Source organism: Rhea pennata, chromosome 1 (genome assembly GCF_028389875.1).
Source record: "Rhea pennata isolate bPtePen1 chromosome 1, bPtePen1.pri, whole genome shotgun sequence".
Classification (NCBI taxonomy): domain Eukaryota; kingdom Metazoa; phylum Chordata; class Aves; order Rheiformes; family Rheidae; genus Rhea; species Rhea pennata.
Window position 1 is genome coordinate 84668895 of NC_084663.1, and position 13797 is coordinate 84682691.

The following is a 13797-nucleotide window of genomic DNA, read 5'->3' on the forward strand; positions in this document are numbered from 1 at the left end:
AGGCTGAACCTAGCATTCATGTGAGTGGACAATCTGAATTAGCTCTCTCTGCAGAGGCCAAAGGAGGGCAAATCACTCTCTGGCAATGTCACTACAGTCCTGGCTTTTCCCAGGTAGCAATGGATAAAGTGTGAATCTAGAGCAATGTGTCTTGAGAAGACCAGTCAAATTTTCCTTGGAAATGAAAAAGTAAGGACAGCCTTATCTCTCTGGATGCAGTCCTGGAAGGAGGAAAGATGAAAAGAGGGAAGAAGAGAAAGATCTACTACGCGGAATAGAGATGGAGATGAAGGACAAGTGTTTATGTAGTCTTCTGATTGTTGATGACTTTCACCTCAAAGTCCCAGGGTTTTAAAGGCATCTCGTAAATCATCTACTTCATAGAGTGGCTGGAGGACAAAATAGAAGTGATGGGTCAATTGTCAAGTAAGCAGAAAACTGTGGAGATGGGGAATGAGGGAAAAACGGCAGAAGTGATGAGAGGTTGAGGAAGGAGAAGAGGATGAGGAGAGGGGGATGTGAAGAAAAATGGAGAAAAAGGCATGAAAGATGGCAGGTGAAGACACAGGAAAGGAAGAAATGACAGACGGTTCAGATGGGCAGCAAGAGGACAGAGGAACTATATTGAGGAAGTGAGGAAAAAGCTGAGGGGAGAGACACTGGAAGGAGAGGCCCTCACCAAGAGGATCCGTCGGAGTTGTCTGGACAGACGGACAGAGTTTTCATGCAGCCCCTCCCAGGCTTTGAAGGTCTTTTCCCTGTTTTCCACAAATGTGTTCCAGCAGTAGAAGTAATCTATGCAAGGCACAAGGGAGTTAAGGAGTGCTCAGGACTGCCCAAGGAGAGATCATAGATCTCTCCTAGGATCAATAAATCACTACAATAATCTTTTCTGGCTCCTTTTCCTAGCTTCTCCCACCACCTTCCAAGCCTTACCCCCATAGCTTTCAGCTCTTTCCCCCCTTCTCATCTCACCTTTGAAGGTCATGATGGCAATTTGGGCCCCAGCCCTGTGCAGGCGCCTCAGCCCCTCAGGCTCTGCTTTGCGATCCTCGCAGAAGTAGAGGCGGGCAGTGAAGATGCGGAGTGTCAAGTTGGGATAGGCCCGCAAGAAGTCAGCCACATGTCGGGCGCAGTCATAACAGGGGCTCCATGAGGTGAACCATGTAATACGGTAGCAGCGGCCTGGGTCCAAGTCCCAGGCTGAGATGTAGCGCAGAAACAGCACCTCCACATGGCAGCCCATCTTCATGAAAGAGGGAAAGGTGCAAGCATGAGGCAGGGGTGAAGCAGGCTGTAAGGAGGGAGGAGGAGGGAGGAATGAGTTGAGTAGGGTATGAGGGAGGATAAGCAAAGTGGGGGATATGTCTCAGTGTTAGTGCACAGAGGAAGAAGACATTGGTACACAGATAGAGGACTGACTACAAAAGTGCAGGGACCAAATGATGTGTAGGGGTATACGAAAGGAAAAATGGGTGGGAGCTGGGTAGAAAATTAGAAGGACTGGTAGAGCAGCAGGGAATGAGGAGGTTGCACCCCCTAAATGCTATGTACCAGTGCAGTGTGCATGTTCTTGGACACATGCACCAGTGCTTGCACAGTGTTTCTGTTGCAGCCCTCCTCTCCCTGCCACTCAAGGCAAACCACCTCAGCACAGGTATAAGAACAGGAAGTTGAGGTGTTCCCCATACCTGATTGCGCAGGTATCCAAAGTCCAGGGAGCAAGAAGTGGCACTGTCACGGCGCTTCACAACATAGCAGAGGTAAGTCTCACGACGGCCCTTGGCCCAGCGCAGGTTCTTGAAATTGTAGAGGAAGTTTTTCCTCTTCATTAGGAGGCTGCAGGAGAAGATAAGAGACAGTTTACATTAGCCCCACACTGGAGCCACCCGTTGGTCATGTCTCTGTCAAGGGTTCAGCACCAAAAATATCCACATCATGTCCAGATCTCTCAGTACAAGAAGAGCATCAGTAATTTGCATGCAATGGGCTAGCGAAAGGGTGTAGACATGAATGTGGGGATGAAGCAGGTGATCTTATGAGTGGAAACAGTAAGAGGTGAATTAGCAGTGATTAGTCAAAGAGCAACTACAGCTAGGTACAGTGTGAAACTGTCTGCAAATATCCAAAGGATGGACACAAGAAGGACAAAGGATGAAGATATCTGAGAAGATCATAGAAGATGAGAAGGTTCAGTCATCAAGAAATACTATTTTTGCTGTATGAAATCCTGAAAAGCCTCAGCAGCAAGGGAAAGATCAAATTAGAGCTTCTTTAGAGAAGACTGGACAGTGTTTCTTACCACTGGCCAAAAGAAGAGCATGGTTGAAAGGGTGTAAGACAAGGAGGTAGGGCAGGGTGCCATACTCTAACCAACAGGATATATAATGGGGCAAGCATATTGATACTTCTCCAGATACAAGCAAAATTCCCCCATTAGACAAATACAGAGGCTGGCAGGGGCTTGCTCCCATGCCTAGGATCCTTCTGGAGAGAGGTAGGGAGTAGGAGCACTGGGAAGATAAGGAAGTCATGACCTTTCTCTTACAGCCTTTACCCCAATAGGAGGTACAAAGGCAGCTAAGAACAGCTGTGTTCACTGAGGTGAGATACTTACCTCCCCCACAGCAATGCAAAACAGAAGTGAATGGGTAAAAATAATCCCATCCTTTGTCATCTTTTCCCTCTGATAGGCAGAGAGATGGGGTAAGTTGAAGTGATAGAGGGCTAGGTTTTCTCAGTGAGGTATAGGAAAGGGGAATTTGGGGTTTTGGGGAATTTTCTGATTTAAATCTGAGAGTATAAGCAAGGAAAAATTTCATATGCAAATACTTTTCATCTATTTGCCATTGTCACCATAAAGCTTGAGCGCTGCAGAACAGTTAACCTCCAAATAACCTGCTTCTCCAGTGCGTCTCCATCATGCGCACTCACAAATGGCCAGCACAACAGAACTGCTCACTTCACACACATTCTCTTGCCATTGACCTGTTGCATAGACCTGTGTTTTACTCTCATGTAACATTCCCAATTGCACCTCAAGTGCTCCCTATGAAAACGCTGGATTGTCAGAGAGAGACAGTCTTCCCTTGTATGCCTTTACTACCCTGACTGTCCCACAGATACACAAGTCACTTGCTTGCACACATTGCAGCCATCCTGAAGTGCAAAAACACTGTCTTGCTTACACACAAAGAACAAACATGCACACAGCCATTTATGACATTGTTCATATACATAAACTCCTAGAGAAGGAGATCACATGGGAGTTGTGGCATGTCTTCTGCTAAGAGGAAGTCCATAAAGGGATAAGGCCTTGCAGAGTCCTGCGTACACTCAGTAGGCAGAGCATCCCTACTAAGCAGCTTATTCAGCCCTTCAGCAGCCTCGAGGAGTTCTTGGAGGTCAGTCACCTAAGCACAATTCCAGTCCTGCTCTGCTAGGAATGCAGGTTGTGCCAGGAGAGGAGCACAAACTAGTCTCACTACACTTCATCATCATCTGGCATTCACGTTGTATGTGTGTTTCCTCTCCCCTTTTTTCTCTTGCACTGTATGCTCCTCATCATTAGTTCTGCTTTACTTCTCACTGGTATCTCACACTCTTGGAGCAGCCCTAGTCCTCCATACCTACAGCCCTGTATTCATCCTGTTCTCCTCCACTTTGTACAATACATATGTGCACCTGTACGTATTCACTAACATACATGCACACACCATTGCTTCACTTTGGCTCACAAAGCTATCAGTCGGTGGCACATATCAAGTGTCTCCCTTTCAGATGTGTGTACTTGCAGGAATGGGGGGGAAGACTCTCCCTCTTAATACTGAGAGGTGCTAGAGAGGGGACCCTCTCTGGATGTGACAGATCTCAGGGTCTTCAGAGAAGACAGTCCAGAAATCATGCAGGAAATGAGCAGGTATGATAGACCAGATAGATTGCAAAACTCTTAGCTAGGATGTGTCCCAACAGGAGAAATCAGAGCAGAGAAATTGTGAAAAATGCAGTCATTTGTTGAACAACCACATAAACCAGATGAAAAACAACAAAAACTCTGTTGATGTTTCTCCAAAAGCTGCATGGAAAAATGTTCTTCAACATGTCCAAAAGTTTAAGCGAAGAAGGATTTCCTTTCTAATTTTGTGAAATTTTGAGCAAAAATGTTTGCTTTCAAAAATTTTCTGATTTTCTTTGCACTATCACTTTCTTCCCTTCTCCTCACTTTTCTCAATTCAATGTTTTTGACCCTGTACAGCAGTGTTTGGTTGCAAAAAAAAAAAAAAAAAAAAAAAAAAAAAAAAAAGACGAAGAATGAGAAATGACGAAAGAAAAAAAGAAAAGAATGATCACTTTGGTTATTTCTTAATGTCAGAACAAAATGAAAACAGCTCAAGACAAGACAATTTTGAATCATAGAAGTAATTTGTTCAACTAGAAATATTCATTTACATCAGTTCCTGTTTTATCTTCTCTCTGGAATTGATCATCCCAGTTCTTTCTTTTTTTTTTTTTTCTTTTCTTTTTTCTTTTTTTTTCTTTCAGAATGTTACTGGTACAAAAAGAAAAATGAATGAACAGATGTTATAGGGAGCAACTGAGCAGATTTGCAGTTAGGTACAAATTGGTGGTTATGTGCAGTTCCTGTAGCTATTGCATAGCTCAAGGGAAAGCAGCAAGGACACAAGAGCTGTTGTTATATCCAGGCACTGAAGAAGTAGACTTAACAGAGACCATCTCTCCAAATAAAGATTCATGAAGCCAGTACTGAAATCTTTGTGGGAATGATACGCAATTGTAGAGAGTGATTAGTGATAACTAGGTTGCAGAGTAAGTGTAATGCAAGTAGAGATATCAACTGCTGGAATGGTCTCTGCCTAAAAGCTAGGACGAGAGCAGCAGAAACAGAATGAGACAGAAGTCTGATGCAAAAATTAAGAGTAGGCAGGAACTGAAATGCTTAAGCAGCACCTAGTATCTGAATGTTCATCTTTCTGTTACCTTTCTTTCTTTCTAGAAAAGAAGAATGAAAAGGAACAGAGAATAATCTTGAGAAAGAGAAATGACTGAGAGGGAAAAGAATATAGGGTGACAGACAGTCAAAGAGAGAAAGAGTGACAGAGACACAGAGATGGAAGATGTGAGAGCCAGACAGGGTGAGTGAGTTAGAATAATGAGTCAGATGGAGAAAGGGAAAGGGACAGTAAGCACCAGATGCAGAGCAGGTTAGTTTTAAGACAAAAGCTCTGAATTCTGATTTGAGCAAGTATCTGGAGGCACCCATTTTACCTGTCCATGACTGCCAGAGTCTCTCAGGTGATAGGATTGCAGGGAAGCTGTCTCACAGGCTCCGTCTGAACAGCCCTCTGACTTGATATACAGAAATGTGGACTGTCCTGTGTGTCTCTTCCCATTCACCACTATCTACTACCCTCCCCTCCCACTAGTCAGGTTTCAGTCGGGTGTAGTTAGGGGAGGAGTCAGAAAGATCTCTGGAGCTGCAGGAACTAAAGAGCAAAGGGTTAAAATGTAAAGGGACATCAGTTCCGAAAGATGCTCAGACCTCATTGGTCACCTCCCTCCTACTGCACTTGTCATTGGGTCCTCCCAGCCTGAGAAATAATTCTGAATTAATATCAATAATATAATGAGGCAGGAAGCAATGTCTAGTGGTTAGCAGGGGGCCTGGGAGCTTGTGTACCACTAACGTGAATGTGGGCAAAACCACACTATCCCTCTGGGCCTCTGTTCATGCAGCTGTGCAGTAGAGATGATGACACTGACCTGCCTCACTGAGGAGCGGGTAAAGGGAGGCTATCTAGTATATGCATTGCCCATTACACATCCAGATGGAAAGAACACAGGGAACATGAAATTATTGATATGCTCTCCTCTCCTCCAATACCTTTGGAAAGGCCTGGCAGCTTTTTGGTGGCATGTGGCAAACACCACAGCTGAAGAGAGGAGAGAAAGAGGGACATCCATCTTCAGAAAGATACCAGACTGCAGTGAGGATAAATGGAGTTCTTGGCCCCAATCTGACACCTGAAAACCATGGTGACTGAGCTGTGTCAATACAAGGAGAACAGCAATGAGACCAAAATCATAAAGCTCTATGCAAAAAGGCCAGTGGAGAATGACTCTGGCCTTGATCCTACTGTTTACAGCCAGAACTGGCACTGCAATATAAAACCTGCAGGATGGGGTGCCAGCACTCTCTGTTTGACGTTTCATGACAGAGACGCTTACATTCAGCAGGCTTGTGGTTATATGCAGTCATGCTTATGTGCAGGATGTACACTTTTTGCTTCACCAACAGAGCTCTCTACCCTACAGACTCCCCAGCCTCTCCTCCACAACAGCCTTGCAGCACTTGCCGGGGTGATTGAGGCCTCTGCACGGCTGAAAGAAATCCAAGACTTAAAGGAGCAGCTTCAGCCAAGGAAGAGTGCTGAGGAGACAGTCAGCGGATATTCTGTTCCATTTCTCCCTCAAGTGGGGCATGTTCAATGCTAGGGCTGAGGGTCAGAACTTTTGTTTACCTTGCAGTGGAGTGGTTCTTCATTTTTTTCTCTGCTTGATTTACTTTCCTTATTAATTTAACTGCTTTTCAGCACGCTAGAGCTATGTGAAACCAGTATATGCAAAAACATGAGAAGAGATGAGTGCCAGACCAGAGTAGACTACTCTAGCCCAGTACCTGTCTCTGACAGCAGCCAGCATGGCATGCTTCAGAAAAAGGACCAAGTACTCCTGGAAGATCTAGGGCTGGAATGTCCCACTTTCTGAGAAAATGTCTTCTTGACTCTCCATAAGTAGGGGAAATGAATACATATTTTGTTAGCTGCAAATTTTGCAAATTGGTCTCAAAAGTTGTGGCTAGGTCCTTTTTGAGGACCTAGCTACTAGGGTTTTACTGAAGCCATAACAGTTTGCACCTCATGTGAATCTGTGTCTCATATAACAAAGAGGACATTCCTGCTAATGAAACAGATGTCCCTTTTCAGCCTTTGCCATAGTATTGCCTAGTGACAAATCTCCAGGGTCAGTCCAAGGGTCCTTCTGCCCCTCTTTTCTTTCTTTCTTTCTTTTTTTTTTTTTTTATATATATATAATGAAAGAAGGATGTTTGTTACACAGGACAGAAAATAGCAACACACCCCGGGAAACATGCTTCTTAAGACCACAACTCTTGGTGTTTCATCAGATAAATTAAGCCAGTTTCAGATGAATTCTTGTTCTGGCTCCTCCTTTCCAAAGATAAGCACTTGCACTTGCAGAGTTTTTTACATAGAACTTTCCATACAGAATGGAGTCAAAAAATGTCTTCACTGTCAGTCCTATCTCAGCCATAAACAAAAGTTGTAAACAATTATTTTTTTCAAATATTTAATAGATGTCATGTTTCATAAGATGTTTAACTAGATCCTTTCTCTGCCTCTGCCTGTGAGTGGAATTAACCTTTTCAGATTTAAAACATCAGCTCTGTTCCTTAATTGCTGAGAGTCTCTTTGCTCTGTATGTAGGTAAGAAGGAAAGAACAAAAAAATAAATAGATAAACTATATTTATGTCATTCTTCAGCATGGCTCTCAAGTCTAAATACCTATGTAGGCTTTCTAATGCCTTTTATTTAAATCAGTATCTTTTCTCACACTGGAGGTGCTAATGCACTCTGGAGCATAATAGTAGCAGCACTGGGATTCTCAAACTTCAGCTCTAATCTCAAGACCAGAAATGCATTGGTTTCACAGTTAGCAGGTAGATATGCTTTTAGTGGCTCACAGCAAGTTTAGTGTGACATCCTGACAGAGACTCTCAGCTCCTATGGAGTTCTGCCCACAGCAGGAACTGCAGCATCTTGCCAAGGCAAGAACTTGCTCATTAGCAGATGTCACTTGTACCTCCAGAAAAGAAAACAAAGTTTGTCAAAGTTTGTTTTTATTGATCCCTGGTCTAACTGCTGGCCCAGCTTCCTCTCTGACTCTAAATTGCCAAATCCTTATGGTGGGACTCTTTTTCTGGGAGCTTATACTTGAGAGATTTTGATCACTCTGGTTTTCCTTCCTTTGGGCTCAGTGCACAGCTATCTGGAGAAAGGACTAGGGGTGGGAGAGAAGGACAGTTTTACTGAAGATAATTTCATCTCTATTTCTGACTGAAGCTCAGGGCAGTTAAAGTAAGCAGATATTGCAATAAGGCTAGTTGAGAAAGCTAGGGACAGTCACTGAGTTGGTGTGTATGGAGTGTATTTAGCAAGGGATGCTACTCTAGCTTATTAGGATCAAAGAAAGATGGCCTAGCATCTCTTCATATTTCTTATACTTGGAGTCCTGTGCTCTGTCTTAAAATGAGAACAGCAGAAAAATAGCAGAAGACTGAAGAGTGGGGAAGAATCTGAATCATCACTGTTACTAAAGATTCAGAAAGCAAAGAGCTGAGAAAACAGAGAGCAAGAATGTGGTGAATAATTAAAAGTAATTATCTAGCCCCAAAGCAAAGGAAAGGTTGCTTGTTTAGTCAACAGGAAGTCATGTGCTAGTGTGTACTGATATAAATATGTATTTATTTTTTCCATTCACCCCTTGCTCAGAAATCACATTTCGAAATGAGCATCAGCATCACCAGTTGGTTATTTCTTTTGCTGAGTACAAGAAATGCAGCCACCTGCTTACCGTCGCCTCAAGTGAAAACCTTAAGCAAGAAAACTTTCTCTACTCAGCAAGTGCTGACACACCACAGACATGGACCTGCAGAGAGACATCAAGCAGAGGAATGGTAGAGAGCATTTCTTGCAGTTATCCACAGGCAAATAAATAAGCAGATGTGCAGTATTATACTGTGTGTTCTTTCTACAAAGATTCATTGCCCTATTTTGACTGACAGACCCAACACATAGGTATTGCACTTCCTCGCACAGCTCTGCCAGGCAGCCCACTCTCATCGTTGCAGTCCTGGATGTGAAGCAGAGCCCTTTAAATCAGCTTGCCATCTAAAACACAGGGCAAAGGCCTTGCCCCTAGACCTACTAGCTCTTCTTGTGACGCATCTGTGCATGCCATGCCTGGGGAGAAGGTTTTGGCAGTGGCATCACAAAGCAGTGCCTTTCATAGTGTGGAATATACAGCACCAAGGAGGCATGCAAAAGCTCTAAGAATGTGTGTGAGGTCTACCTAGGGGTAGGTGAGACTGTGGGAGGTATGTGGGGAAGGGGAAGCAAAAACAAAATAGCTATTTCCTTGCATTTGCAAATGCACATCTAAAGTGAGTGCCACTGAGACTGCATTTCTTTTAGACAAAAGCAGAGATCCATTCCCATGAAAAGAAAGTACAAGGGAGAGAAGGAAGGAGTTTACAATGTGTGGGAGTGCTACTGGAGGCTGTGGTTATGAAACCTGGACCCCCATATTGTGCACTACTGCATGCTGCAGGATTGTAGATGATGACAGTGATACATAACTGAGGGCTTCTGGTGGCTAGATGTGCACTAAAATCATGCTTTATGATTATTTTACTAGTAATTTGGCTTTCCAGGCTTGCACTGCAAAACCTTTACATGGAGGCTAAACTTGTGGTTTATTTTTGTTCCACTGTTGAGCTTGTTTTGGCACTGGGGGATGAGGCAAATTAGGGTGAAACTATTGAATTGAGTACACATTTTTCAACCACAGTCCTGTGAGTGCCTCTCATTCCTGTGCTTCAGCCCTCTTGCTAGTCCAGCCCTGGGCTTGTTACAGGAGCTAATGACCCTTAATCCTGCTTTTGTGACTGCACAGTTTTCTTCCCTCCTTTCCTGTATTCATTGCCCCCACCATGTCCATAGGCAGCAGGAGGTCCATCCCTTACAACAAATAACTGACATGTCCTGGGCTCCTGGAGAAAGAAAGGTGAAAAGGGACTGTGTGGGGTTGAGGAGTTTGAGAGCCAATGAATGGCCTCTCCATCATACATGCGGGTAAGATATATGATTAGAGTCCAAGTCCCTGCACAGACAAGTGTCTTCGCTAAAGGCACTGTGACACGGTCGGCAGTTTGTCTCATTTACAGTAAGAAAAACACAGAGTCAGTAATCAAAGCAAAATGCACCTTCCCCGTGCTGAGAGCTGGGGGTAGGGGAGTACCCACCAGAACTGCTTGCACCTTGCTGCTTTCAGTGCATGCAGCTGCAGCTTCCAGCATACTCTGCCCATCTCACTTGGCTCCCAACTTCATGCTGAACAGACTCAGACAGCATTCTCATTTTGCACAGGGAACTGCAGGCTGCATTTCAGTGTTATTCTATTCTCCCCAGTTTGGGCACCCTAGGATCTGCTCCCAATCATGTCTTCCCCCTCCTTAGTGGAAGTCACCAGCTCTGTATCTCTACAATCATCTGCAAGTCACAGGGAGAAACTCTTGTTTTACACCACAATTTTCACAATGAGACTCACCTTCTAATTGTGGTTATGGTTTCACAGACCAGAGTTGCCTGCTATTAGCTTACGTTTCTGCAGTTGCTGCAGCTCATACTACTCAGTGCAAAAAGAGCTTGCACCTGGGGCCTGGGTAGTAAATCCTGATCTCAGTTTCCTTTTTCAAGTAGTCCTTTGCTAGGAGATGCTGGGACAGAAGTGCTTGGGAGCTCACTACAGAGCAACACATTGCATGTTGCTTGGCTAGCCATCATGTGCTAAGCATCCCTGCAGTTGTACAATCTTGTCTTGCCAGGAGGTCCTTATGAACAGTGTTCTTGAGTCTAACAAAGTTTTCTTATTAACAAAGCAAGCATCTTCAGAAGATTCAAGATAGCCTTTGTGGTTCTTCCCTTTTTCTTTGCCAGCATGCAGAGTTGCTTCTACGCTGTCATCACTGACGGCATCCAGAGAGTTGGTGGAATGCCACTTCTAAACTCTACTTCTTAATGCCAAACTGGAGAGGGTTAAACAGTGGAATTAGGGTCTGCCCCTTACGCTCTGCTTCTCTTCCTGGGGGCCTAGTGTTGGGCCACCCGGGCCACCCTCATGTTCCTGCTTTAAACAGTGTAGTCAGGGTTGTGACATATTTGAGCCAGCTGCCCAGCCAGAGGAGGGTATCCAAGAGCGTTAAGAACTTCCCAGTTAATTTCATGGGGTTTAAAACATCTCTTCATGGTCTAGCCAAAAGCATGGCTTCTGCTGGGATGAAAAGCAGCTAGCTCCTAGAAAGCAGAGTGATGAAAAAGAAGAAGAAATCTGAAGGGGAAACACCCTGGGAAATTACTTGTTATTAATTATTATTACTATCAAAAACTTCAGTTCATTTGTGTCATTGGATTTAGACACACAGGTTTGCAACTCAGCTTCTACTGCCTATTCAGATCATGCGTGGTATGTAATGTAGCACTCCTTGCACTCTCAGATGTGACCCCAACACAACTATTCTCACTAAAATATATGGCATCTGAGTTCACAGATAGGAGTAGTTCATTTCCCTTTGCTCAGTCTGTGCTCAATGAGAGGCCTCTGTGTCCACTCATCTCTTCCATCATTTCCGTGCAGGTACTTTACCTTCTGTGAAATCATGTGAGCTGAGGCTCTGGATGTCTGACTACTTTCTCCTGGCTGTTTCCTCAGGAAGGAAGAGAGATTGCACTGTCTCTTTCTAGGGGAGAGTGGGGTAAGCAGGAGCTCACATAATAGCAGCAGATTGGGAGTCTCCTGAGGGGAAAGACACCAAAATCCCCAAGAACACAGAAGGGACTGAATAGCTTGTCTTCGAATCCTGTTTTTTGAATGTCTACTCCAGGGGAATTGAATTATTGTCTTTCAAGAGCTGCCTTCTCTAGTTTGTATTCGAGTAAAATCTAGCTTTTTCCACTTCTTAGGAGTGAAAGCCGATAATATCAGAAAACAGAAACTGCCCACCTGTAAGCCTGAATGGGGAGACCAGAGGGTGACTCTGCAAAGTAGAGCAAAACTTCAAGCATGCTGAGAACTAAGTGAAAAGGAGAGAGAGGTGTTTCAGTTATCTGGTTTTAGTGGAAGGGATAGGGAGACTAGGGGAGAAGAAATATTCCATCAAATTGGGGTAGAAGTTGAAGCAGATCACTGTGTCTGTGGAGGTGATCAAAATACAACAAGTGCAACTGTGGGACAATCTAGAGGCTCTGAGACTGATCACTGCTCCAGAAAGGGTTGTAGAAAAAGAATGATCAAACTTGAAAGCCATAGATTCAACCAATGACACCAATGCACTACCCTATTTTTTTGGCTGAGAACCAGACAGTACAGAAGCATGGGGATTCAAGAAAAGCATAAGAACTTCTGGGCAGCATAATCAATTAGCCAGACCCTGAGGTGATCTGTGGATGAAATTTGAAACAAGGTGGCCCAGTGGGCAAAAGATGACAGAATGAACTCACCTGGGCTTTCTGGGGATATGAAAGATGTTTGAATGATCCTTTGAAACAATTTGTCTGTGGTGTGAAGGACATGAAAGCCATTGCAAGGAGTATAATAACACAACGTAGAAATCAGTAAATTTATATGAAAATGAAGGAAGCCTTGCTACATATGCTTGAAATATGCACCAAGATGGAGCATATCATAAAACGGTGTTTTCAGCTCCAAGACAGAGGGACAGTCTTCTACATCAGTTTGGCAAGCCCTGCATAAAAGAAAGGATCCATAGATCAAGGGACATCATAAAACCTGAACAAAAGAGAGAAAAATGAGCCTTTCCAAAAGTTTCTATAAAGGATGGAGACAAATGAGAAGCTTGCTTGGTGTTTAGCTTAGGTGTGACCCAGAGCCCTTCTGGGAGTTACAGGCTGCTCACTTTCAGGGTAGAGCATAAGGACATTCACCCTAAAGCAGCTAGCTTGGTTCCATGTCAGTTTGAAAAAAATGCTGACAAGACCAAAAAGATTACAGATTGGAAGGGTAAGAATCCACCCTGAATAAGTGTCTATGGGGACTTTCATGGAACAGAAGGGGCAAAGGGGGCTTGCTGAGTTGATGAAGGGTTCAGATGCCTTTCCCAAAGGATCAGAGAGAAATGCTGTAGTGATGGTGCTTGGCTCAAGCTGACCTGATGAGGAAATTGCAGAGAGTCAGGGATTACTACATTCACTTTTGCAGTAGGCCAAAAAGAACATCGTTTGAACCCTCTTTCTGCAGCAAGAAGCAGGCTGGAGACTAAGACTAGGCTGTGTTTTGCAATAGAAGAAATTATATTTTATTTATAGTTGAGTTAATCCATAATAACGGTTTCTAGTAATGCTTGCTCCAGCTGCTTTCTGACATTTGGGTACTGGTCAAGAGATACAGTAAGGTGTAAGCATTTTCTAGAGGGTGAGTTTTTTAATATCACCTAACTTTGATGCTGAAAAGGAAAGGTCAGAGCAATTAAGTCTCACAAGAATGCCTTGGAAATGCTTTGTGGGTACAAGAGATCCATTAAGAGAGGTAGCATGTTCACGTTGCTAGGCTGTGTCGGTGACTATGTCTGAAACAACAACTGCTGCTGCACCTGCCACTGCTGCCTATGCCTCTAAGGTACTTGGTAAGAAGTCGAAGAAGATGAGATCCTAACTGGAAATGTATACTATCTCGATACAGACATTTATTTCAGAAAATATACAGTTTCATGTACATTTATTCCTACATTTAAGCAGATGAATTATGTCTTTTTAAAAATTAGACACCAAGAATTACATGTATTTTTTATATTTTTTATGTCAAATTTGTGACAAGCTGTATTTTGATGAAGATGGAAATCTTAGTAAAATACCCAAAACAGCTTACAAGCTCTACTCTGATGATGATGTTTACCAGTTCAGTTG

At 43.6% G+C, this 13797-nt stretch overlaps 1 protein-coding gene across 1 annotated transcript; it reads right to left on the reverse strand.

Annotated features, from left to right (window-relative positions):
• Positions 1–335: 335 nt before the first annotated feature.
• On the reverse strand, positions 336–1847 carry AICDA (activation induced cytidine deaminase; the record flags this gene model as incomplete). Its single annotated transcript, XM_062571193.1, has 4 exons — positions 336–389; positions 680–795; positions 976–1246; positions 1692–1847. Coding segments are annotated over 4 exons (597 nt in total), but the record flags the coding sequence as incomplete, so codon positions are not given.
• Positions 1848–13797: the final 11950 nt, after the last annotated feature.